This window comes from Cryptomeria japonica, unplaced genomic scaffold (assembly GCF_030272615.1).
Source record: "Cryptomeria japonica unplaced genomic scaffold, Sugi_1.0 HiC_scaffold_102, whole genome shotgun sequence".
In the NCBI taxonomy this organism is placed as follows: domain Eukaryota; kingdom Viridiplantae; phylum Streptophyta; class Pinopsida; order Cupressales; family Cupressaceae; genus Cryptomeria; species Cryptomeria japonica.
The window spans coordinates 265,150-290,786 of NW_026728924.1; the positions used below are offsets into that span (position 1 = coordinate 265,150).

Here is a 25,637-nt window from a genome sequence, read left to right on the forward strand (position 1 = left end):
TCATCAGGGTTCGGGCACAATCTACAATTGATTTGTTTCTTCTCTCAGCTATCACATTTTACTGAGGTGTTCTCGATGTAGACACTTGCCTTTTATACCATGATCATTGCAGAATAAGTTAAATTCAGTAGAAGTGAATTCTCCTCCTCTATCAGAACTAAGACATTTCAGCTGTCTTCCTGTTTCATTTTCAACTCTTGCCTTGTACCATTTAAACATTTGAAAAGCTTCTAATTTTTCTTTTAAAAACATAATTGACATCATTCTTGAGTAATCATCCACAAATAATATGAAACATTTATCACCATAATAACTTTGAACTTTCATGGGACCACAAAGATCAGTGTGTACTAGATCTAAAATTCCTTTAGAAGTGTAGGACTTACTTGTAAAGCTTGATCTTGTCATCTTACCCATTTGATATCCTCGACACATAGCATTCTCAGGCTTTTCCAGACTCGGTAGACCTCTTACTCGGTGCTTCTTACTTATTTTGGTCAGATTATCAAAATTTAGATGACAAAATCTTTTATGCCATAACCAGGTATCATCCATCTTTGCATAAAGACACTTGTTCCGAGTTGAGTCAAGATGAAATGTATTACTTTTTGTTTGTGTCCCGTTAGCAACTAACTTTCCATGCTTGTCATGAACTTTGACAATTCCTTTCTGAAATTCTATTCGATATCCTATATTGTTTAGCTATGCTACACTCAACACATTGTATTTCAAACCTTCAACCTAGTATACATCATCACATTTAGCATTGTCAGGAAGTGTTATAGATCCTTTACCTTTCACCGAACATGGTGCATCATTACCAAATCTTACATAGCCTCCATCATAGCCTTCTAATTTAACAAATTTGTGTTTATCACCTGTCATATGATGTGAGCATCCACTATCTATGATCCAAGAATCATTATTATTTATGTGAGATATTAGGGATTTTTCTTCATACCTTTCTTCATCAGATCCATCTTTAATAGCCACATAAACAACTTCCTTTGTATCAGTTTCATCACATTTGTCATCATTGGATTCCTCATCAGCTACTAGACATGTCTTTCTATCTCTCCTTCTGAAGTCTTAGTGTCCTCTGTATTGGTTGTCTTTCTGCCTGTTATCTTGGTATTCTCTCTTTTCATTAGATTCTTTTTCAGGGCAGTTAGAAGCCATATGTCCTATCTTATCACAATTTTAACATTTTAAAGGTAGCTTTCCTTTATACTTACCTTTTCCTCTTGGTAACCTTCTAGCTAATAATGCTTCAAACTCTTCTTGCTTCTTGATTTCCTCATAAAGTTTGTCCACTTCTTCTATGTTCTTACAAAATATTTCACTTGCTCCACTGTGATTTCCTTCAGAGTACTTACTCATTCTATCATTGTAATCATCAGATTCACCAATATGAAAAGAACAGAATGCAGATTTTACTTTATTTACCGAAGACCCACTGTTATCAAAATTACTTAACTCAAATGCATGTAGCTTACCAATAGTAGCATCCAAAGAAACTGACATGTTAGGTACAAACCTCAATTCATTGATTGCAGAGACTCGAATAGCATAAGCAGGTAGAAGGGTTCTCAACAACTTACTTGTTATATCCTTTTCTTCAACAGTTCCTCCTGCTTCTTTAATTTGATTGACAATCTCCTTTAGCCTTGTATTGTATGGGGTTATGTTCTCACCTTCATTCATTCTCATGGATTCAAGTTGTCCTCTTAGACTATCTACTTTTTCTCTTTGAACATGTTCATCACCGCCATACACAGATATGAGCTTAGTCCACATTGCTTTTGCATCATTACAGCCTTCTAGATCATTAAACTCTGAGTCGGTCAATGGTGATGTTTTTTCAATCATAGCTTGAATATGTTCTTTCTTTTATTTTATCTCTTCCAAGGTCATTGGATTGGTGCTCGGTGCAATATAATCATTCTCCAGATAATATGTTGCATATTCTCTAATTCCTGATAAATGCAACTTCATCTATTTCTGCCATGTGGAGAAACTTGACTTGTTCTGCTTCGATGCATCCCTTTTATACATCTTTGGATCTTTACCTCAAGTACTTTTAAACATTTCTTTTGGAGTCCAAAGCTCTGATACCAATTGTAAGTTTTGATACTAAAAGTAAACTACATATGCCAATAGCTAACAAGATGAGAGGGGGGGGTGAATCATACAAACTTAATATTCCATAAAATCAACAAATTCAACCTCAGTAACTTATACTTCAGCAATATAACCAAAACTGCTAAACATGCTAACTCATGAACACATAATCATCATAACACATATAACACCAAATTTCGGACCCACTAAGAAATATACTCTTCTAGAGTATGCTTGATTAAAAGCAAATCCTATTAAAGATTACAAACACATTGCTAGATGTGACCCAGTTAAGGGATTTCCCTCAGATCTATTAGGGTCTTCACTTTGTTAGAAGTGACCTTGTCAAAGGATTTCAAACACTCATTTAGAATGTTACCTTGCTAGAGGGTTTACAAATAAGACTGTTAAGTCCATTCGGTTAAGAGATTTTCTGTCACTTACAAAATAACAGTAATAAAAATATATCTGCAACTTCACATCTAAAATGCTAAAGCAGATTCTTATTTGCTCAAAACAATCTAGTCATAGGACTTATCCTATCCCTCTACTGGGCTCTCTACTTTGTTATTCAAATAGGTCTTCAAGCTTCTGTGCTCGGTAATCACTATGTAGCATCCCTGTGCTTACACTTGCCCGCATACATTGTTTATCAACAATTCCTTATTTATAAATAATTGCTAACCGCTTGATCTCCTTGATCACATTTCCCATGATCAATCTTAGCCATCAGATCTTCAATCTTGACTAGGTTCAATGTATCCTTCGATATGAAAATGTTTTACCTCACCTAGGGACTTGCATTCCTTTCTTGGAACTTGCACAAGGTTATTGCAGTTCAATCTGAGCTGTAGATCTTCCTGCTGATTTTCCTTTGCCATAGATCCTTAACAAACTTCATGCGCGACATACCAATCATTTATATATCTCCAATTAATCATTGTCCTTCATTAAATAATGCTTTTATCCATCCAATGCGATCTGTCATAACTCGGTTTCAACTCAGTAAATACTAAACTTTACTCGGTAGATATTCCGCCTTCATTAACCGATATCAATAACCTTAGGGTTTACCGACTAGGTTCTTTGCTCGATGACATAGTATAGTATTAACCTTACAATCAACAACATATGTAGGATATCAAAACAATATAAACATCATGATCTCATCATTGTCTAACTTGGTAATAGTTTCCCATTGAATAACTTATTCCTCCTCTTATTCATCACATTCTTTCTGTGTCTTTTACTGACATCTTAATTCTCTTCAAATCAATCTTCTCAAGATATGGCAACATCATACTGAATCAGATAATCAATTTCTTGAAATCAATGACAAAATAATGTTATAAAGATAGTTATCACCCTTCTTCAGTTATATCAATAATCTTCAACAACCTTCTCAATATCCTTACTGAATATCAACAATCTTTCTTTCTATTGAAATGCCAACAATCAATAGTTAAATAGACCATGTATGTAAACATGACTACTTAATACTATCTCTAATAAATATTCATTTAAAATAAAATGCACTATGAACTTACAAGTTGAGTCTTACGAATATATTGTCAGTGTATGATCCATGAACCTCCTCGTCTCTACCATGCAAGGAATTTCTAGGGTGTGCTCTAGTCTCTATCATCTCATGTGGGACATCGGTCATATCATGGACCTCATAATCACATGTGTCAATGATATGATCAACAATCTATCCAAGAGGACCTAGGCATATGTGTTTGCACATAGTATAAGTATGTGGCACACAAAAATATGGAACTGAGGAGGATGTGTTAGTGCCACCTAATCCTCTACTAGCATCAAGTTCATGTGGTTTAGCTAGTCTCACGGTCTAAGAAACCAAAGGCCACTCAAAGAGTGAATAGCTGATATAGTATGTGACATTGCCTTTGTAATAATATTTGGAGGTTGTACTACTCGAACTGCCATAGGTCTATCATGGAGCATACCTCCACCCACGCCTTGGAAATGTTTCACGTTGAAGTAGTTGACATACTTACCTAAAACAAACTCAAGATATAATTTTTTAATTAAATAAAAGGGCACATCAAGATTGTTGTTGGGTGATCTATCAAAAACCATCCACCAATGATCCTAGAAGTTATTTTGGATATCATCATTCACACACCATTTTATGAAAAGCTTTGGTTTCTTAACATCAATGGTCTATCCAGTGCATAGATTAACAAATAGGATGACTATTTCGTCTTTTCATATTTTGAGGTTCTTCACCTCGTCATAGGACAACCCATATGGATATTGTTCCCTCATGGAATCTCACCACAAAAGAACTACATTGTGCTCAGTGGTAAGGGTTATGATATTAGACGTTATTGAATGTAATGTAGATATCATCAAGGATAAATGAGGGATCATACTATACACCTCAAAAAAGCTCCTCAACTAATCAAAATTTTGACCAGTTAAATCATGAATTGAGGGGGGATTTGGTAGTGTAGAGTTTGGTAGTTTTGGCAGTTCTAGGTTTTCATTATTATCAACCATATTACCTGATTAAAGTTGAAAATTTATATAATTAACAAAATTTAAACAACAAAGTGTATTTCCAATAAAAAAACCTAATTTATAACTAAAAAATGGAAAAACAAATAAAAAATACAAATGAATGATAAAAAACAAAGAAATACAAAAAAAATCATACTTGAGGGTGATAAGTTATTAGAATTTGTTGTGGCAATCTGATATCTGATAATTTTGGATTTCATATAACTATCAAAATTAAAACTCATCTAGACTAGCCTTCTTGAAAGAATTGAAAGAAAATTGGCAGGATGGAAAGGTGTTCTTCTCAATAGTGCAAGCAAGCTTTAGCTACTAAAGGCTTCTCTTCAAAGCTCTATTATTTATATCTCTATTCCACATTTCAGTGTCTTGGGCTAAGAAATTGGACCAAATCCAAAGAAGATTCCTCTTGTCAGGAGATGAGAAAAAGAATAGAATGTCTCTGATTGATTGGGAAAAGGTGTGTCATAATAAGAGATCTGGTGGCCTTGATATTTGTGACTCCTCCTCCTTTAACACTGCACTCACGACTAAAATTGGTTGGAGGCTCATTTTTTAAGATGGTGACTGGTCTTCTATCATGAATTCCAAGTACCTTCATAGAAGGGATAATACTCCTTTCTATCCCCTCTGGATTTTTCAAAGGGATCACATATTTGGAACAATTTATTAAAATCTAAAGATATTCATTTGAAAGGTGTCTTGTGGCAAATTGGTAATGGTAGAAGGGTGAGACCATGGAAAGACACTTGGGATTCCTCTTCCCTATTGGAATTTCATAAGATCTACGATTCTATTGAGGATATTTTGATGACTAGATTTGGTGTCCTAGTGTGTGATTATTGGTTTCCTAGCTCCTCCCTTCCCCAATGAAGCCTAGATTCGATTGACTTCGACCCTCTATTGAGAAATGCAAATTTATAACTCCTCAAGACTATCAATAATGTTATGTTTTCTAGATTGGAGTAAGGTGATAGACTAGTTTGGACTCCTTCCAAGGATGGGAAGTACAAGGTTCGATCAGTTTTGAAATAGTTTCTCCTTGCCCCCTTTCCTAATTTAACCTGATGATCCTATGGAAATCCAGTATGATCCCCAAAGTGTGTTTCTTTTGGTGGACTACATGTCATGGTAGAATCCTTACTATTTATAATCTAAGAAAATGTGGCTTCCAGTTTGTTAATAGTTGTGTGTTGTGTGAGAAGGACGAAGAGAGAATTAATTACATCATGTTCCACTGTGATTTCTCTTGGACTATTAGAGAAAGGATTTCCAATCTCTTTTTTACTAATTGGATTTTTCTTGAAGAACTCGTGTATTGCGTTCAAGATGGTTTGCCCACTCAAATCACCTCCTTATTAAAGAGCTTTGGTGGAAGGCTCTTTTCCACTCAAGATGGTGCTTGTGGAAAGAAAGGTATAACAAATTTTTAGGGATAGAAAGTGTTGTTGGGAGGTTCTTGTCAAGTTACCATTAACTCCAATGTCAAGATAAACCTGTTTAGCTTTGGTAAAAGCACACATTGCCCCCCCCCCCCCCCCCCGCCCCTCCCCCTCTAAACTAGATTAACAAATTGCCAAATTTTAGGGCTTAATTGAATGTTTGGCTAGATTCACAGTCCCTCCTATTGGATTATTAAATTCAATCAAATGCCCCCCACCCCCCCTCACGAACTTGGTTGGTTGAAGCTAAATTTTGATGGCTCATCTAAAGGCAACCCAAGTCGGGTGGGTGTGGGTGTTGTTGTTCATGACCATAGAGGCAATGTCTTGCTGGCTTACATGGCCAACTAGGCAAATAAAACCTTAAGAGTTGCCAAGGTGGTCGCCATTTACTATGGACTATCTATCATTAATGAGAGAGAGAGTACTACAAAATATTTGTTGAGGGTGACTCCAAAAATAAAATCCTTTTTCTTAAAAATGAAGCAACCCTAGATTGGAAATATGAAGGTTTGGTGGAAAAATACAAATACCTGTTTCGTGGTTTAGCCACGTCGACCTAAACCACACAAGGAGAGAAGGTAATAAGGTCCATGGATAGGGTGGTGTCCTTAGGTCCATTGTTTGAGAATTTAAAAATTTAGATGAATCCTTGTGATCTCTTAGATTTGGTTCGACTGGTGATCTATGCAGAAATAAAGTTTAATGATGGGATATAATTTAAAAATCACCTTTTTTATTCTAGCCACTCTTTTGGCAAGTCACTTTTTGCTAGATCGATGGACGTCCTTTTTGAAAAGAAGGGTCACTTCTCGTACGTGTTGTGATACCCAAATTGCCGGTTTTGATTTCACCCACCTAGTTTCTATTACGAAGCTCACAGTGGTGAACATGGGGGGGACTTAATCCAAGTTGAATTTGATATTTGTGAGGAATTCAAATGCAAGCCAAGGCTTTGGCAGAATGTGATCAAGGGGAATTTAGATAGTTATGTGGAGTGTACACATGCTTTCAAACCCAAGGCTTTCAAAATGCTTCGTGGAGGCCTAACAAAAGGGTGAGTTGCAGATTGACAAAGTCACCTTAAAAGTATCACTAGAGTTGATTGTGGCTATTACTGGGCTCTTGTAGGACATTACTTTTCCCAAGAAGCCAAAGGGTTCATACAAGAAATAACTCAAGGAGCTCTTCAAGGATGGTGAAGATGTGTCCAAATTGCAGAGCGCTTACAATAGAGAAGAGCTCCCTAGTAAATGGAAGGACATGACCCTTCTTTTAATGGAATCCTTTCCTCCTGATGACCATTACAAAAAAAATCACACATAGGTCTTCCCCATGCTTAGCCACCCGAGGTATGGTACCTACATGAACTTTTCTTATTGGGTTTGCTCGTCTGTATCCCATTTTATAGCTAGGGCTAAGGCCAAAAAATGCCTACCCCTTCATCAAAGTTTAATCCTAAAGCTTTATAATTTTAATCTTGCTTTAACCCCTTCGAGTGAGTCCCCTTCTATTACTCTTTGTTCCCCTACCAGACCCAAATTTGTTTATTGAAATCTATGGGACCCCTATGGCTAAAACATCCTCATCTATTTGGTCCTCCTATAAGCCCAAATTCATCCCTACCTATTTTAACCCTAGCAAAGAGGTGAAGCAAAGGCCTTCTACCTCACCCCCCAAGAAAGTGGAGCTGATGGAGCCTAATGAAGAGGAGGAGGGGGAGGAATTTGATTCCTCTTTTGATTTAGATTCTGAATGGTCTCCCACTACCTTTGAGGAAGTAACCCCAATTCCATAGAATCAAGAGACCTCAGATCCTCAAAAACCCTAATTTAAGGTTGAGTCTACAATTATTAAATTGGAGGAGAATGTAGAGAGACAAGAAATGATTATTAGATGACTCCTCTCTCAGTTTGATGTGGCAATCAAAAAAATAAACAGATTGGAAGTGCTAGCTAAGGTAGAGGCAGTGGAGGACAAGTGGGTCATGGACTTCAAAGATGAATAGCTATTGGAAGTGGCAAGTGATATGATCAGGAAGCTAGAGAATTGGGAGAAAATGGAGGGGAGATTGAACAAGTTGTCTAAGAAGGTGACACAAGAAAAAGAGAATAAGATAGTTCAAGAGGTGAAAGAGAAACATGAGCTCCTATTGGGCAAGGTTAAGGAAATGGACAAACAAAGTCAAGAAATGGTGGTGAAAAACTCTGCCTCCCTCATTGGAGAAGTTGTTATATGCCTGGAAAGTGTAAACAATTGAGTTATTTACATTGCTCTTATTTATTGAAAGTTAACTTGGTTGTAGAAATTGATATTTGAAGCTAGTTCTATGCAATAAAGTTTTGTGAAAAAAAAGATGAATTGGTAAAATAATTTGATCATGATGGCATGTTTTCTTGTCTTGTTTGGTAGATGAGTATGGTAATTGTTGTTTACCTCTTTTAATGCTTTAATTTGGTGTAATGAAAAGAAGAAAATTCTTGTTTTTCTGCTATGATTGTGGATAATTCCTAGAATATTTTAAGAAGTGTATGGTTTTAGATGTAGCTTGCCAATGGATAATGACATTCGTAAAGGTTTTAGCAATAATGTTTCATTTATTTATGGAAGGATTCATATGTGCAAATTGATAATTGTTAATTGAGTTTCAGGGCTAATACATGTTGCATGATTTCCACTTAGCCTTACGACTTCTAGGAGTAAGTCGAAGCCTATGGGGGAGAATGTAGTGCCCCTACCCTAGTCAGCTTGTAAAACCAGTTTGACCTTGGTTGACTTTTTATGTGGCATTCTTGAATGGTTGATTTACGGTGATGTAATGTTGTTGTCAGATATTATGATTATTGTGCGTACCTGTTAATGTGCTTTCGCATCGATTCTTATGTAAGTTTAATATTTTCCCTAATTCTTGTTATTGATCTTGAGCTAACACCTTCATTAAATATATATATATATATATATGTGTGTGTGTGTGTGTGTGTGTGTGTGTGTGTGTGTGTGTGTGTGTGTGTGTGTGTGTGTGTGTGTGTGCTTGTGTGACTCTTGGTTGCAGGAGATTGCAGGTACAATACCGTCGTGGTGCAAGGTTCGTCTTCACCTGGATTCGTAGGGTTGAGTATACCTCTTCCGCCCTTAGAATTTGGGTTAGGTGGTCGTAAAACCCTCATTTTACCCTAGTCATGCTCAAGTGAGTGTCACCTCTAGTCTTTCAATTTCCCTTTTCGTTTGGGTTTGCGGGTTGTGTATTTGGTTGGCTTTCTTAGGTTGCGTGCCTTGCATGTGGTAAAAACTGAGTATTTTATCCTAAGTGTTTAATTTGATTTAATGTGTTCATTTACGCATTAGTAATTGAGGAATTTAAAATAAATAGGTTTCTTTTATGTGATTAATCATTAATTAAAAAGATCGCTCTATTTATGTTTGTAGCAAGTTTAATTTAATGGTTAAATTAAAATCGTGAATTTATTTAGTTTATGCATTTTGAAAAGTAAAGATTTAAAGTTATTCGAAATAGAAATAATTTAATCCCTTTTTGATTTTTGGAATAGAAAGGTTAATTTTAATTATTTAAGAAAATCATTTTTTATTAAAAAAGCAAGTTTAATATATATATTTTTGATATAGTGTGAAAGATTGATTTTGAGAATTTAATTTAATTAAAATATTTTACCCTTTAATATTGTGAAATATAAATGTTAGCTTTGTTAATATTGAGAAAATTAAAATTAAATGAGAGAGAAGCATTTTAATTTTAATTAAAAAAGCAAGTTAGATTATTTGAATAGTTGAAAAGAATGATTTTTCATTTTTTTATTTAAAAAGTGTTTAAATTCAAAAATAGGAGATTAGGTCAAATTTCATTCCATTTAACCTAGGTTGGAAAATATTTTTAGGGTTGTTGATTTTTTTGGGGGGGAAAATATTTTTGGATGGAGAAAATTGGGGATTTTGGGAAGGAAGGATTTCTACAGCTGCAGGTTGGGTTCTTCTTCAAAATCTTGCCAGGAATGCTAAAAGAGGTAGGAATCTTGTTTACCTTTTTATTTCGTTGTTAAATCAAAAAAATTGTGTTTGGTTGTTCTTCATAAAATTCTGGTTTAAAAATCCATGAATGTTCTCAGATTTGAGTTTTAGCTTTGGAAAAAAATTGGTTTGCATTCTTTTGTATTGTGAAAAGATTGTTAAATTAGTTGGATTTCATGCTTGTAGATTAAGTAGATTCACTAATTCTACCCCGAGAGGGGGTTATGCTGGCAAAATTTTGCCAGAATGGGTTGCCTGGGAATGAAAATGTTTGTTTAAGATTGGTTGAATCCATTCTCTATTTGTCTTAGAAAATTTTTGAGTCTATTTTTTGGGGGTTTTGTTTCAGATTATCGGAATGCATTCATATGTCTGAGGGCTTGATAATGAGATTTATTTCTCAGAGATTTATGAGTCTGAGACTACAGATTGGGGGTTTTTAGTTATTTTTATTTTATGGGTTTGTTGATTTAGTCTTAAAATCAATTTTGGAATTCTTGGTCATTCTGGAAAAAAAATAAAAATAACATTTTAGAAACTGTGAATGAAAGAAATTGGGGGTTTACGTCTTTGAAATTCATTTTATTTTATTAAATAAAATTTAAATTGAAATTTAATTAAAAAACAAAAATTTTGGGGTTTTTGAAGGGGGGGGGGGGGGGGGGGGGAGTCGAAGCTCAACCCTCGCCCCTCCCCTTTCCACCTCCCGCAGAGCCGCAGTGGAAGCCTTTGTGCCCACCGCGGTGGCCGCAGAGCCCCTACGTCCGCTGTGTGGAGGCAGAGGGGCTGTGTCCACGTAAGTGGCCGCAGAGACCCTGCTCCACAAGGTGGAGGCCGAAAAGTCTGCGACCACCATGGTGGCCGCAGAGACCCCAACTCTACTGTGTGGAGGCCAAGGGTCTGCATCCACCGTGGTGGGCGTAGGCTCGAAGACAAGGGCACAACCGCCCCACTCCCGTGGATGGGAGGTGGGCTCGCGGCCGCCCTTGTGTTTGTCACCCTTCGTTTTTTTTTAAATTAATTTTTTTTTTAGTTTAAAAAAAATATATTAAATTTTAAATTAATATATTTTATTATTAGTAAACTTTAATTAATATATATTAATTATTAATTATTGATTAATGTATATTTTAAATATATATTAATTTAGATAATTTCTATATTAATATATATTATTAATTATATATTAATTGTTGATCCCTTTATAGCGTATATTTTCAATGAATAACAATTATTGTTCAGTCGTTAATTTTATTAAGTTAGGTATATATATATATATATATATATATATGCTATTTAATATTTTCGGATGGTGTATTTGTTTTAAATACATGCAAGGGAATTTTATGTCATTGGGAAATGTTTACCCATTTTGATATTTCCTTTTAATGTAGATTTCCATTTTTGGAAAGGGTAAATTTGTGTTGCTAGAGAGGGGACTAGATTATTGTTCCAAACCAGTATGTCAATGATGTTTATCTAAAGATTAAATAACATATTTAGACGATTAATGCTTTACATTCATGTGAACTTGGTTGAAAAACTCGTAATGATGTATTTATGTTATGTCTTGATGCATATGAGTGTAGTGAGTTAGAAAACCAAGAATGACCAGTACTTGGATGAGGTAGATAACCAAAAACAACTTAGATCATTTAGAAAACTTGATCAACCTTTAAATGTTTAAATCAATATGGAAAAAGATTGTATTTTCTGGTTATTGCATTTGCAAGTTTTAATTTTTGTATTGACTTTTGTTTAAAGTAATGGCAAGGCCATGATATGTTTGGTTGGACCCTGTCATCTGATTGAATTGGGGTACTTGCTTTTTCCCTCGGTCTCGTGTTTGACTGTTGTTTGTGATAGTGTTATAACTAGTCTTGTTCTTTATGTGGGTGTCGAGTATTGATTTGTGGTTGACCATAGTGGGTCAGGTCTCTAGTTAGAGTACCGTCAGGCAGTGGACTATTGTATTTGCTTTTTATATGTTCAGTTGGATCCGTTTCTATGTAGGGATCATTTATGTTTTTATTGACCGAAGTGGTCGTTTGTATATTGGTTATGTTCACCTAAATGGTAGGATTGTAAATGATGTGAACCTTATGTATTCTTAACTTATTTAATAATCAGAGGGGTCTTGCAGTTGAGCAAACCCAGAGATGTACCCCACTAAGGGTGAACTCCGATACCATTTCGGTGTTATGTGATGCTTTTGTTCTTATGTTTCATGTTTAGTGTTAGCATATATGGATGGCATTTTGATAGAATTTATAAGTGGATTAGATGAGATTTATCGTATATGCATGTATGCAGTCGTCTCTTAAATGCAAAAAATTGGGTCATGAAGGAATATATTCTGTTAATGATAATGAAAATAAGTATGCATGAAAATACCTCATTAATTATGATGAAATTATAGTGCATTTTGGAACAAGATGTATGGCATGTGTTTAATGTAAAATTTGAACATAATGAATGGTTAAAAATTATTGGATGAACTCGTCATATTCCCTAAATTGTAATTCTAATGGATGAACTTCATTTTGTTATCTGTATTTTTAACCCCAATAAATGAACTTCATCTTATTAGCTATAATTTAACTATAATGGATGAACTCATTTGGTTATTTACATTTTTAACCTTAATAAATGAACTTCATCTTATTAGCTATATTTTAACTATAATGGATGAACACATTTGGTTATTTACATTTTAACCTTCATAAATGAACTTCATCTTATTAGCTATATTGTAACTATAATGGATGAACTCATTTGGTTGTTTACATTTTAACCTTAATAAATGAACTTCATTTTATTAGCTATATTTTAACTATAATGGATGAACTCATTTGGTTATTTACATTATAACCTTAATAAATGAGCTTCATCTTATTAGCTATATTTTAACTATAATGGATGAACTCATTTGGTTATTTACATTTTAACCTTAATAAATGAACTTTATTTTATTAGCTATGTTTTAACTAAATTGGATGAACTCATCAATATATCCATATTTTAACCTTAATGGATGAATTCATATGTTATCTATGTTTTAACTTTAATGGGTAAATATCCTCATGATAGACTCATCTTCAACCATAATGGATGAATGCATCCTATTATTTATAAATTTTAATTATTGAGCAAATTATATCCATGTTTTAAGTAATAACATGTAATTAAGTTAACCTGCTTAATTGGATCAAATGACGTGAGTTGAGTTAGATGTTAAGTTACGTAATCACGTTGGGAAACTCCTTAGGTTTTGTTTAGTCTTCCGTTGTGTTATCTAAGCTTTTGATAACTCATTGTATCATCATGTTGTGTCTTATTTATAAAAATATATATATTGCACTCCATTGTGTGTGTTTTAGCTTTATCCCTTCGAGGTTTCCTAGTGGGGCATTACAAAAGTCAAGAAGTGGTGGTGAAAAACTCTGCCTCCCTCAAAGACATACAAGATGACATTGATTGAAGGAGAGCCCAGCACAAGTGACATGTGCTATCTCCTTCTACGACAATGGAATAGACACCCCAAATTCTGGTAACCCTAACTTTGTTAAAGATTCAAATAAGAAATTTTTCTCGTATGACAAAATCCTTAGTTTATGTAAGGATTGGAAGGAAGGCAATGCCTCTGCATAGCAGGCCATCTCTTTGTGCCTTTAGTGGTTGGCTATTTTTTGCTATTTTTTCTATGGTCTATGTTGCTGACTCTATCTCTGGTTTAGTTAGTGGTTTTTTGTTGGTTTTGATTTGTTAGGTCCATTTTTTGGCTAGGTGCGCCTCTCTTATGCACCCTAGGTGACACCTTTGGTGTTTATGTAAAAATTTGTATTGTTATGGGCCTATCCTGATTTTATATTAATCAGAACATTATAAAATTATATATTTATTTTATATAATAAAATGTCTATAATAATTTTTATTATTTATTTGATCCTCAGTATCCATTGTTTCTAATAGATTTGTCTCCATCCAAAATTACATTTGAAAAACACATACCTTTTGCATGGGTTAATATAAACAACATTATCAATGTGACATTTTGTATTGATTTTTAAAGCAATGCCTATATTGAAAATCATGCCAAAACAAAGATAATCCCTTCAATCTAATACATTTAGATCTAAATGATGAAAAAATAAGTGGAAACGAAAGTGTAACATTAATTTATTTAGACAAAAAACAAGTCGTATAATATATATTTTTATTTAATAACAAGTCATACATTATAAATCTTCACATGTAATTGGTGTAGGTGGAGGATCGCACTACTATCTATGCAATTTGGTATGGGGAGAGGATTGTTGGTATATCCACATGTAGAAACCGAGGCAAAAATATCTCGTTACTCTCTGGGAAGAAAGGCTACCAGAGAAAATGTCGACACTTAAAAGAGGGTAATAGGAAAACTACAAAAATTAGATGATGGAGAATAAACAAATTAGATCATCCTGAAAATATTGGTACACATTGTCGATGATAAGCAATAGGTTGTCCACTTCAAATAAGGGAACGCCTTTGGGTAAAAATCTCACACATCATTTTTTTTTTGTTTATGAGTCACGGTTGAAGCGATATTTTTATCTTTTCCTTGGAGCTAAAAACCAGCTGAGTAGACTCGAACCCAATACCTCTCATGTAGGAGGCTTGCAACTAACTGCTACATTGTGGGGTCATCCCCACACTCATCAAATTTAAACCCTTATAGAAGTCATTCAAATTATTCAACTTCATAAAAACTTATTTTATTTCTACATATTTTTTATACAAATAATATTTATGCCAAAGTTGTTTCTTTATTCGAAATGTATTAGATGACTTCCAAATTGATGACTCTTGTTCATGGAAAGGCGTGCAAGATGATTGCACAATTTTTTTGTTGTTTGACCTTCCATACATCTTTGGTGTACCCATTACACACCAAGATGCAATTGCTAGTTTTAAACATATTAAATTATAAAAAAATATTATAATTATTTCATGTTCAAAATTCATATTCTATAATAATAAAAATATTTCGTAACAAGAATCTTTCATGATTTATTATAAATATCTACTTCATTTAGAAAGCATTGCATCATGGAGCCAATTGCTAAAGTGCGCTATATAGTTAGCTTGTTGTCCTATCATGCTCATTCAAACTTCAACTACCACCAACTAACAAATGGATGGTCCTAAGTGGTCCATATAAAATTTAGCTTAACATTCTAAGAACACTTCTCACTAGAAATGGTATTGTGAAAAAGTACATGATTCAAGTTACACCCTTAACCTTAACCTTAAATTATTGATTAATAAATATCTATTTCATAATAAATTGTTGATTAATAAATATCTATTTCATAATAAATTGTTGAATATCTTGTTAAAGCGCACCAATAACAATAACTATTGTACCACTTATTAAAACTTGAACAACTATTGTACCACTTATTAAAACTTCAACTATTATATTACGATGATTGTTCTAGTGAGCTTGTTAGGGCTTTTTTTGGTGATCTGAAAAAAAAATTGGATCAGGCGTAGAAAAGATTTAAGAGAAAATGCTTGCGGACAAAATAAAAGGGCGTAACGTTTTGTAAAAGGCGAGAATAGCGTGTTGTGGGATGTCCAATGGGCCTCACTTTCTTCTTTCTCATCAGATGGGCGAAGAAAGAAAGGCACCCACTGCACATCGCACAACAGGAGAGCTCCGCTGCCTTCTTCATCAGTTATGGTTGTCTTTTACAAAACGTTACCACTCTATTACTTTGTCCATTTCCTTCAATTGGATTCACACTCTGACATGGAAGTGGCTTCTCTCCCTCTGTTTGAACTCATTACAGTGGGCGATCGACTCGATGACACCCTTTTTCTGCAAATAGGACAACTACTGTGGGATTGCAACCACATATTTATGCACTGTATATGAATGCTGCGATTACAGTTGGGCAAAACCCTAAATTTTTCATTCTCTTCAAAATTAGGGAGGCACACTACAGCGAGACACACTCCACAATCGAGATGTTCATTCTAGGAATTATTACCTAGGCAAGGTCATAGAAAATATAGACTTTCTTTCTCTTCTTCAGGGTTAGGACGTTGATTAAGCATTCAACTTCAAATTTGAGAAACGATTTTCCTCTATTTAAATTACAAGTTATATTCAAATTATTTTATTTACTTAATAGTTATATTAAGCTATTGTAGAATTATTTAGGGATTATTTTCTTTATATTTTATTTTATTTTATTTACTTTATAGTTATTTTTATTTTATTTACTTTATAGTGTTTTTTCATAAATATATATCAGCTCTTTGAAAGTTTTTGTTAACACATTCATGTTATTATATTCCATGCCTTTGCTGCCATTGTATTTCCACCTCTTGATATAATAAATGCACCTTCAGCCAGTACATATTTCTCTCCATATTAGCAAGAGTTCTACTACTGTAGGGTATTTGGTTTTCTTTGTTTTGTGGGACTCCATACCATAAGGAGACAAACCCCCACCATGTCCTTGTGGCATTGTATGCATTGCATCTTCATCATCTATAACCACTCTTTAAGGAAATAATCTGCCAACCATTCAAATGTAGGATACACCTCCTTAATCTCTAGACCTTTTGCATTTTGTTTCTTATATCCTCCTATGCCTATAGGGCTCCAATTTCACAGCAGTGTTTGTTGCCCTTCATCAATGGTGATTTGCTCCAACACAAAAAACATTGGTCTGTCCTTTATTTGTATTTAATCAACATATAACTACAGTAGGAAAACTATCCACTCATAGTCCATACCTATTGCAACTTGCTCCATGTTTGCATGCAGTTTCCACTACAATCTGGAAATACCTCATTTTATCATAGGGGTAATAGCTCAGTGTTGTTCTTGACCAAAGCCGTAAGGTATGGATCTTCCTCCTTGCATCAACATGGCTCCTATGACCATGATAACTTTGTTTCAATCTGAAATGTAAACGGCAAATTAGGTGTTGCTAACAGTGGTGCGTTGCATATCTTCCTCATCAGTTCTTCTAAAACATTTTTACGCTTAACCCCAAACAAACGGCCTAATGCTTGGTTGCAAGGCATAAAGAAATGTTGCCATTTCATAGATACAACAACACATATAAAATGCCTTATTTCCATAACAATGGCCAGCATTGTCCACTTCAATATGGCCTCTATCTTGGTTGGAATTCTCGATGCACCTCCTACCACAAAATCTAGATATATGAGTAATTGTTGGAAAAAAAAACTTTCAAATTAACAAGTGTTCATTTTTTTACAAAGCCTTGGATAATTTAAATGATGCAACCGCTCTCACAGGTGCATTTAAAAAAGAGGATATCATCTAAGTAGACAATTACAAATGATTCCTGATAGGACACAAAATATTATTCATCAACCTCAAGATAGACAATTAAATATTGGAATGCAGAAAATTGAAATAAATGCAAAGATTTATTAACTTATAAGATCTGTATGAGATTAATGAGATTGAAGAATTTTTATGTATTTGTTCTCTGTGTTGGGTTCGAACTTCTCTTCCCACAAGCAAATCTTGAATATGCATATATACACTTGTTTGTAATCAACCTATTGATGTCTAAAGTTGAGCTAAGCCTGTGTATCAAATAAATGAATAATCAGATATCTGCATCATATTAAAATAAGTCTTATGGTTAGTTACAACTGAAGCAGTTATAACTTCTTTATTTGCTGAGATTAAGTAATCTATTTGTTAGTGGGACAGTTATAACTAGTCACCGATTTGTGGAGGTTATGCTTGATGGAACATTTATTTTTTATTTTTGTTTTTCATGTTCCCCTTTCCTTGTTTTCATGGTATGTTGATTATTAGCTTCTAATACTTCTGCATTGGCTCTAGGTTTGATCTCGGAGTCACACAAGAGAGGGTTCTGAGCAGTGCTTTCACTGTGAGAAAAATCATGTTCTGTAGAATCTTCAAGAGCTTAGATAATTTCCTTTCTTCACTCATCGGCCATACTTGAATCTGTTGCAAATGATTGAAACAGACTATCTCTCCCGAAATCAGGAAGACTTAACTTTGTTTTCCTGTGTGGATTCCTAAACACTCATTTTTTATGCATTTATAGTTGTCCTCCATCACTTGATCATATTCTTTAGCTTCTTTTTCTTTAATGTTATTTTCAGAATCACATTCAGATTTGTGATGAGGTAGATCAAAACTTCTCTTATGACTCTAGCCAACTTGGTATTCAATCTGCCCCTCACTGTAAGATGCTTGTTTGTGTTGTTGCATCTCCTCCAATATTTTGTAAGATGAAGTTAACATAGACACTCCATCACTTTTATATGTTAAGGCATTTGCTTTAGTCTCTTGGTCTTCACGTTTTAACTCATCCATTATAGTATTATAGCTACATTCTGCTTGATTGATTCTGTTCATTCTGAGTAGTTTCTAACATTTATATAAAATATCTTATAAAATTTCTATACATATGGAATGTAGTCATTATGCCATTTGTAAAAGTGTTTTCTTGGGAGTGTGATCCTATAAAACCAATAGCTATATTATCTTTTTTTTCTGGTCTGCCATAGTATGTGAAATTAGGTAGGAATTCCTTTATATTAGTATTATTATACATACTGTAGTCTATGTTAATATTATTATTATCAAATTTGGCATACAAACATTATCGGGCTACATATATTAAGCTGTCTTTATTATAACACATCCCTTATGCATACCATACCACCCACAACAGGGATGTTGCTGCTTGTACTTAATAACAGTTCTGATCTGCTCTGATCGGTGCTGCAGATAATATATATTTTTCCTTCTTTTCTTTTCAATCCTACCTCCTATCCCCCATTGAAGGTATTTGATTCTTCATTTATTCATCATCTCTTAAAGGTCACACCTCTTTGATAAGTCACATCTTCCTCATTCGCATTAGTTCATTATACCAATAACACCCTTAGTGATCGCTGGCAACTTTGGTTGATAATCAATCTTCTTTAAATGTGGCTTCTCGTAATAATTATGTTTTAAGACTTGGTCATTGTCATTAACCTTCTAATAAGTATCTAATAGCAATGGTGGGATCCACAATTCTGGGACACATGCTCTGTAGTTGGCTGACATATGTAGGATTCAGAGTGGGGTCTACTGGGTTGCCGTAAATTCTGTTTGAAAATTGGCTGCAGTGAGAAAACCCCACTGTGTGCACCCCTGAAAATAGAAGAAAACACGGAATAGTAAAAGATTTTTAAAAAAATGTATTTATAGAATTCTATATCTAAAACATAAACCCACTTATTACGTTTTAAGATATAAAGTATACTAACTAATTTAGGTGATTACAATTATTAGGTAGAATAATTTGTTAGTAGATAGAGCAATCATATCTGTCGGAGATAATCCCTTGCTTCTGAAGAGAGAGACCAACTGAACGAGATTGAATGAACCCTTTGGCAGGTTTCCATTGACTCTGGATGCTTGAGATATGAGTCCATTTCTTCTCCCTAACTCCACACTATTCCTTGGACCTCCAACCTGGATATAACAAGGAAAAAAATATAACTCCTTAAGTAATCAGCAATTGAAAGCATTCTTGAAAATCCAAAACAGATAATTAAATGTTTTAAGAGAAATAGGTTTGATTCTTTAAGTATACATGCATTTACAACTTCAGTCATGTTTTTCTTAAAATTTCTATGGTAGCAGCAATTGAAGACAATAAAAGTTCGTTGATCCATAATGTTAAGCATAATGCCACAACAATTGCTTTTGGTAGCATCAATTTTAAGTCAAGTGCCTAGGCAAGAAAGGATGCTTAAATCCAGAAGGTAATGTGGGTGAAGCAAGGGATAAATTAAGGCAAAGTGTGTGAGGCCTTAAGCAGATATATGTAGTTACATGAAAACCAGGGTGTTAATTTTAGCAATCAAATTGACAATGATAAAAAGAAAACACAAACACAAAACACAAAGATACCCTGGGAAAACCTCCCTCTTGGAGGTGAAAAAACCCAGCAAGAAATCTCAAATCGGATAAACTACAACATTGCCCTTCTAGGGCATACAAATAACTTATCTGATTCATAGTTCAAATCAGACTTGAACAATTGCCCAGAATATAGATTACAGATCATATACTGAAGTTCGCTTTCCCTAGAATGGATGTCGCTCAGCCTGAAGTAGATTCGACAACCTTGGATTAGGTTCGACACCCTTGGAGCAGGCTCACCAGACCTAGGAGCAGGTTCGACACGCCTAGGAATATGTTCGCCCAACTAGAAGATAATTCATTGACTAATTCGCTGTCATAGATCAACTTGAGGATGATGATTGCAGAAGTTCGCACATAGCAGAGATAGGATTCGCTCATTGATTGATTTTTGATGACTTGTGATTCACAAGTCATCTTACATATATATGAATTCATTGTTGGCCATTTAGTGGAATTGATTATGTGTTGCATTGATGTCAACACTAATTGTTTGGATGCTTTATTGGCACCCTTCTTGTCTCGGTAGGTTGAGTGGTTTCTAGTTAACTTGGATCCGACATGATCCGGTAGGCTCCGGTATCGTCTAGTGATGAAATTGACTTGTTCATGATGCTTATACTCATATTTGGTTAGTTGGTTTTGGGCTCATGATTGGATGCTACCGTGCTTGCTTAGAAGATTGGTTTCTGGTTCCGACGAGGGTTTCACCGATAGAGCTTTTGATGGAGATCTTTTGGTGAATTGCATAAGTGGTATTGGCACAGCTTCTGATGGATTTTTAGGATGTTGTTGGTGATCATGTTCAAGACTTGCTGGTTGGAGATCATTTCTGAAGTGTATGGACCTATACTTGGTCCTTGTTGATCTAAGTTATGGATCGGCTTTAATGTAACATGTGGATAGGACCTATGGATGTATTTCTGGGATGTTTTATGTGTTGATATTATTTGTTTTGTCTAAGGCCAACATGGTTTGTAATTATGTAATCGGTTTATTATCTGGTGGCCGACCTGATTGTCTATGGTTGAGGGTTTGTATAAATTGATGTAAGATCTCATTGTAGATCATCATGGTTAATGTAAGAGGTCATGGTCAAGGAATGTAATGTGCGAATAATGTAAAATCATTCAGGTAGAGGAGTTGGTCAATCATTGGAGATCGAATTGGGTTTATGTAAGAGGATTTAATCCTCCGGTATTGAGCTTAACTAGATCTGTACTCAGGCATAGGAGATGCTATCTTTTGCAGTTCAACACTTCTCCGGATTGTAGTATGGATTTGTATGTAGTCAGTGAGGCTCCTTTTGTGATGAGTAGTGCGTGCTAGGTTGTTGGCCTTTTTGCAAGTGCAAGCCCCTTCATTGTAATTCACATACTTACTGTAGAAGTATTATCTGACTGTGGGTAGGCTTCCCACCATGGCTTTTCCCTTTACCAGGTTTTCCATGTACAAATCTTGGTGTTATGTGGATGGCCTTTATTCTGTGATTACAGTTTATGCTTAATTGGTTTATCTGTTATTCTGGTATTAATGTTTTGGGTTTCGGTATTAAAGTTTAAATTGCTAATGGTTCTTGTAATCTGTGACAACTAGTTCACACCCCCCCCCCCCTTCTCAGTTGTCTTCCAGTTATCTAAACTATCTAGCATTCATCCTATACTAAACCTTGGTCGACCACCTTAGATTTTGGCGCCAAATTACAATTAAATCAAATCTTTTATTTGTACAAGTTATGTATAAATAGGTCTTGACCTATTCATAATTACAAGTTATGTATTAACCAATTCGCTCTATTTAGGGCCTGCCCTTAATCGGATATCGAGCTGAGATTTCTAAATATCAAGGCCGACAGGCCACTTTGACATTTGTGTACTAGGTCGGCCCCCAGAAGGGATCCTACCTAGCTACAAAAAAAAACAACAATCCCAATTTTCATCCAGACACATAAACCATTTCTAGGTAGTCTTTGGCTAGGAAGATCAGTTAAACACTATATAATATAGTGATGGTTTGTATATTGATGTTCATTCAAATCCATCTTATGTGAATAACCATGCATCAATTGTCACGTTCCATTTCCATAACTCTATAAACACAAAATAAACATGGTTGTATTAGTAATCAAGTTATGGCCCTAGCCCTCAAAACTCTTTAGGATTCTATTTTATAAATTTTCGAGGATTACCCACCAATTGTATAACATCTCTTGTAGCGATTGCTAGTATATCAACACTAGACATGGTTTTGGGACACATATTCTCTACAACTTGCTTTGCTTTGACTATAGTATCAAATCCGTCACCAACCAGGGACAAGTTGTCCTGAAAGTCTTTCTCCACCGAATTATTTGTAGTAGATTGGATCATCACAGAGGCATCACATCCCTGTCACACAAAAAAGTAACAGATAATTTCGCATTACTAAATTCCTGAGATGCATACCGTGGCACAAGATGTTAGACATGGTGAGATCATTTAGAGATATCAAGTTTCAATGATCGATAATGTTGTTCATTATTTTGCTTGGATCTAGGTTTGTGGCTTCATACGACGACTGTATCTCACTTTTTATGCATAATTACTTGAATAATTCACTTTTGTACCCTAATATTTTAATAATTACAATTCAATTCAAAGGGAAAGAAGAGCCCCATTTAGGGGGCCTAGAATTTGATTAGAATCTTGGTCTATTAGGCTAGGATCTATCAAAATCATGTCTTTCCCTAATGTGATGGTCATTGAGTAAAATTAGTGGTTTATTATATTTTATGGAGAAACCATAATATTTCACCATTACATAGCCTTAGTGTACATATAAAAATATCAAATTGTACAACAAACTATAAAATAGTTGCATTTCTATCATTCCAATTATTGAAGAGAATTTTAATCTCAAAAGAATTACAGATATCTTTACACTTAAATAGGAGACGATGCTAGTATCCTAGTAAAACTATATTCCAAAAAAATGTAGGAAACTGAAAAGGTCTAAAAAATCATGAATCCAATATTAATCAACATGAGCTCTATAAAAGAGCTAGAAAAGGTGCTTAAGATTCTCGAACTCCCCACAAAATGGACCAAAGCACTGGGAACCCCAAATAGGGCCAAAAGGGAACTGTTAGGGACACCTTAATAGAGAATACACAATATAAAATGAGCCAACTTAGTTTGAGGAATGTTCAACCCAACACAAACTTGTAGGATTTGGCAAGATCAATCTTATTCAATATGTAAAGTTGTGAAAGTTGGGCCTATCCCATAATTACCAAGGAACAACAATATTATTGAAAAAATATTTTGATTTGATGAAGCTATTTATTCCAAGACAAGTTAACTATGGAAGCATAGGTTGGTGTTTAAAAGTTGGTATTTTTCCTGTAATTTTATAAGAGACAATGGGTAATATGCCTCCAATTGTAGATATCTTATTAATCTCCAACTTTTTCTATCTGAATTTAATGCTTCTCTTCTTAGTTAAATATCCTAGAGACTTGGAAGGGTGAAGATAAAACTTATGAGAGCCACCATCTATAGTGTCCCAAAAACATTTATAAATTTGACAAAGGAATATTTAGTACCAAAAGAATTACATACCAAACATAGAGAAAATAACCTCCCAAAAACCATCTTTGGTGCGAAGTTATTTATAAACAGCAATCTAGGAATTCAAGACCTAACAACGAACTAATATAGGGTATTAGTGTAGAGAAATAAACTAGGCTTGAGTATTCTCCTCAATAACCAAAAATTTCTCATAATGTTTGTAAGAGCCTTGATAATGTCAATGTGATTTTTATAACATTTTTCCCCTCCTCGATTTACTTAATTACTTGAGAGTAACTGTAGAAATGTACAACCTATTTCCTATTATGTGCTAGTGAAGTTAGGTTTTGATTCATGATCCCCTAGTTGTGTGAGAACTAGTGTTCTATTTGTAGTGGTGATGCTAAGAATCTTGAAGTTGAGAAACATAAAAAAAATGGTTGACCCTCTAGAGTGATCATGTATCGATAGAGGTCCAAGATATTACCCTCATAGAAATAATAGTGAAAGTGCATGTGGGACATGGATCTAAGGTTTAAAGATATTACAAGTGCAATTATGCGGATTTGTAACTAAGTACCAACATGTTGAGATAAAAATGAGTCATCATAGCTTTGGACTTGGTAACTATCCACTTAATATAAAATTTTATTTAAAATCTCTCAAAAGAAAAATATGAAAAACGTGACTCTACCAAAAATGAGCAAAACCTAGCAAAATAAAATAATTATTGAGCTGATATCATTGTATGATCTATGAATTTTATCACTTTGTTAAGCCTATTTCATAAATAAATCCATGTGTAGCACATCATTTAATGCTTGCAGTGGCCAAAAAAGGGATCAAATGCCCTAGTTAATTGTGCTTGAAATACCATACCGCTCTTTCATAACCTTTCTAGTGCATATGGAATGCCTTGAATTTATCTTACTCCATCTCTATCATATGAAATTCCTTAAAGAAAACCCAATTCGCACTTGGTAACGAATAGGAAAACTGCTGTATGTAAAATTCATCATTATTCAATTATAAATAAAGGGAAATAATGAATCCCTATCTACCCAAGGAATCCTAAATAAACCAATAAAATAATGCAAAACAAAGTAATAGGAATATAAATATTCAATTAAAACTCCCTATTCCATGATCGCATATGACTTCCATTGTTCTTCTATTCTCTGTGGTATGATGGCTCTCAAATATCACGCTAGTAACCTACAAGTGACACAAAGATTCGAAGTTCGTGATTATTGAAAATGGAGATTGAATGCTCAATTTATAGATTATTGGAGAGGATTGAATGAGAGGTGGAACATAATGATCAAGAGGTGGAACTTAGGTGAGCTCACATGTTGATCGATAGTTGAATTACTGATTTGGAGGTGGAACAAAATAGATTGAATAGTTAATTGAGTTAACTAATTGAGAAAAAAGTTGATTGGAAAATAGAAAAAAAATGATTGCAGGAGAATTAAAGAATGATGTAATTAATCAATTAAAATAGATTGAATAGTTAACTGAGATGACTGATTGAATGCTTTATGGAAAAAGCAAATTGGAAGATAGAAATAGAGATTGAAACGATAATGAATTTAATTAATTAATTGATTGAATGAATTAATTTAGTATGTGCTTGCACTTTGACTTTGATTTTCAATTTAATCTTTGCATGAGATTTACTTCAAATATTGAATTTATTTTAAATTCAATTTGTTATTTCAATATATTTAGAACTTGACTTTGAATTTCATTTTGATTTTTAAAAATCATGCACATGTATTTGAACTAGAAAAAAATAGAAGAATTTGGAGAGTTAAATGAAATTAGAAGAATAAATGAAATTAAATAAAATTAGAATTTGGGGATTTGGAATTTGAATTAGAAGAATAAATTAGTTAATTAAATAATTTAAAGAAATTATTTAATTATTTAGAAATTGAATTCAATTAAATAATAAGGATTATTTAA

At 34.1% G+C, this 25,637-nt stretch overlaps 1 protein-coding gene across 1 annotated transcript in view; it reads right to left on the reverse strand.

Moving 5' to 3' along the window:
* Nucleotides 1-22,511, reverse strand: part of LOC131865142 (peroxidase 51-like) — a gene marked incomplete at its 5' end in the record, with an annotated part of 47,557 nt that extends 25,046 nt beyond the window's left edge. The window contains 3 exons of the mRNA XM_059215314.1: nucleotides 19,186-19,350; nucleotides 19,509-19,668; nucleotides 22,314-22,511. Coding sequence (XP_059071297.1) covers nucleotides 19,186-19,350; nucleotides 19,509-19,668; nucleotides 22,314-22,511 — 523 coding nt within the window. The remainder of the gene's footprint in view (nucleotides 1-19,185; nucleotides 19,351-19,508; nucleotides 19,669-22,313) is intronic.
* Nucleotides 22,512-25,637: the final 3,126 nt, after the last annotated feature.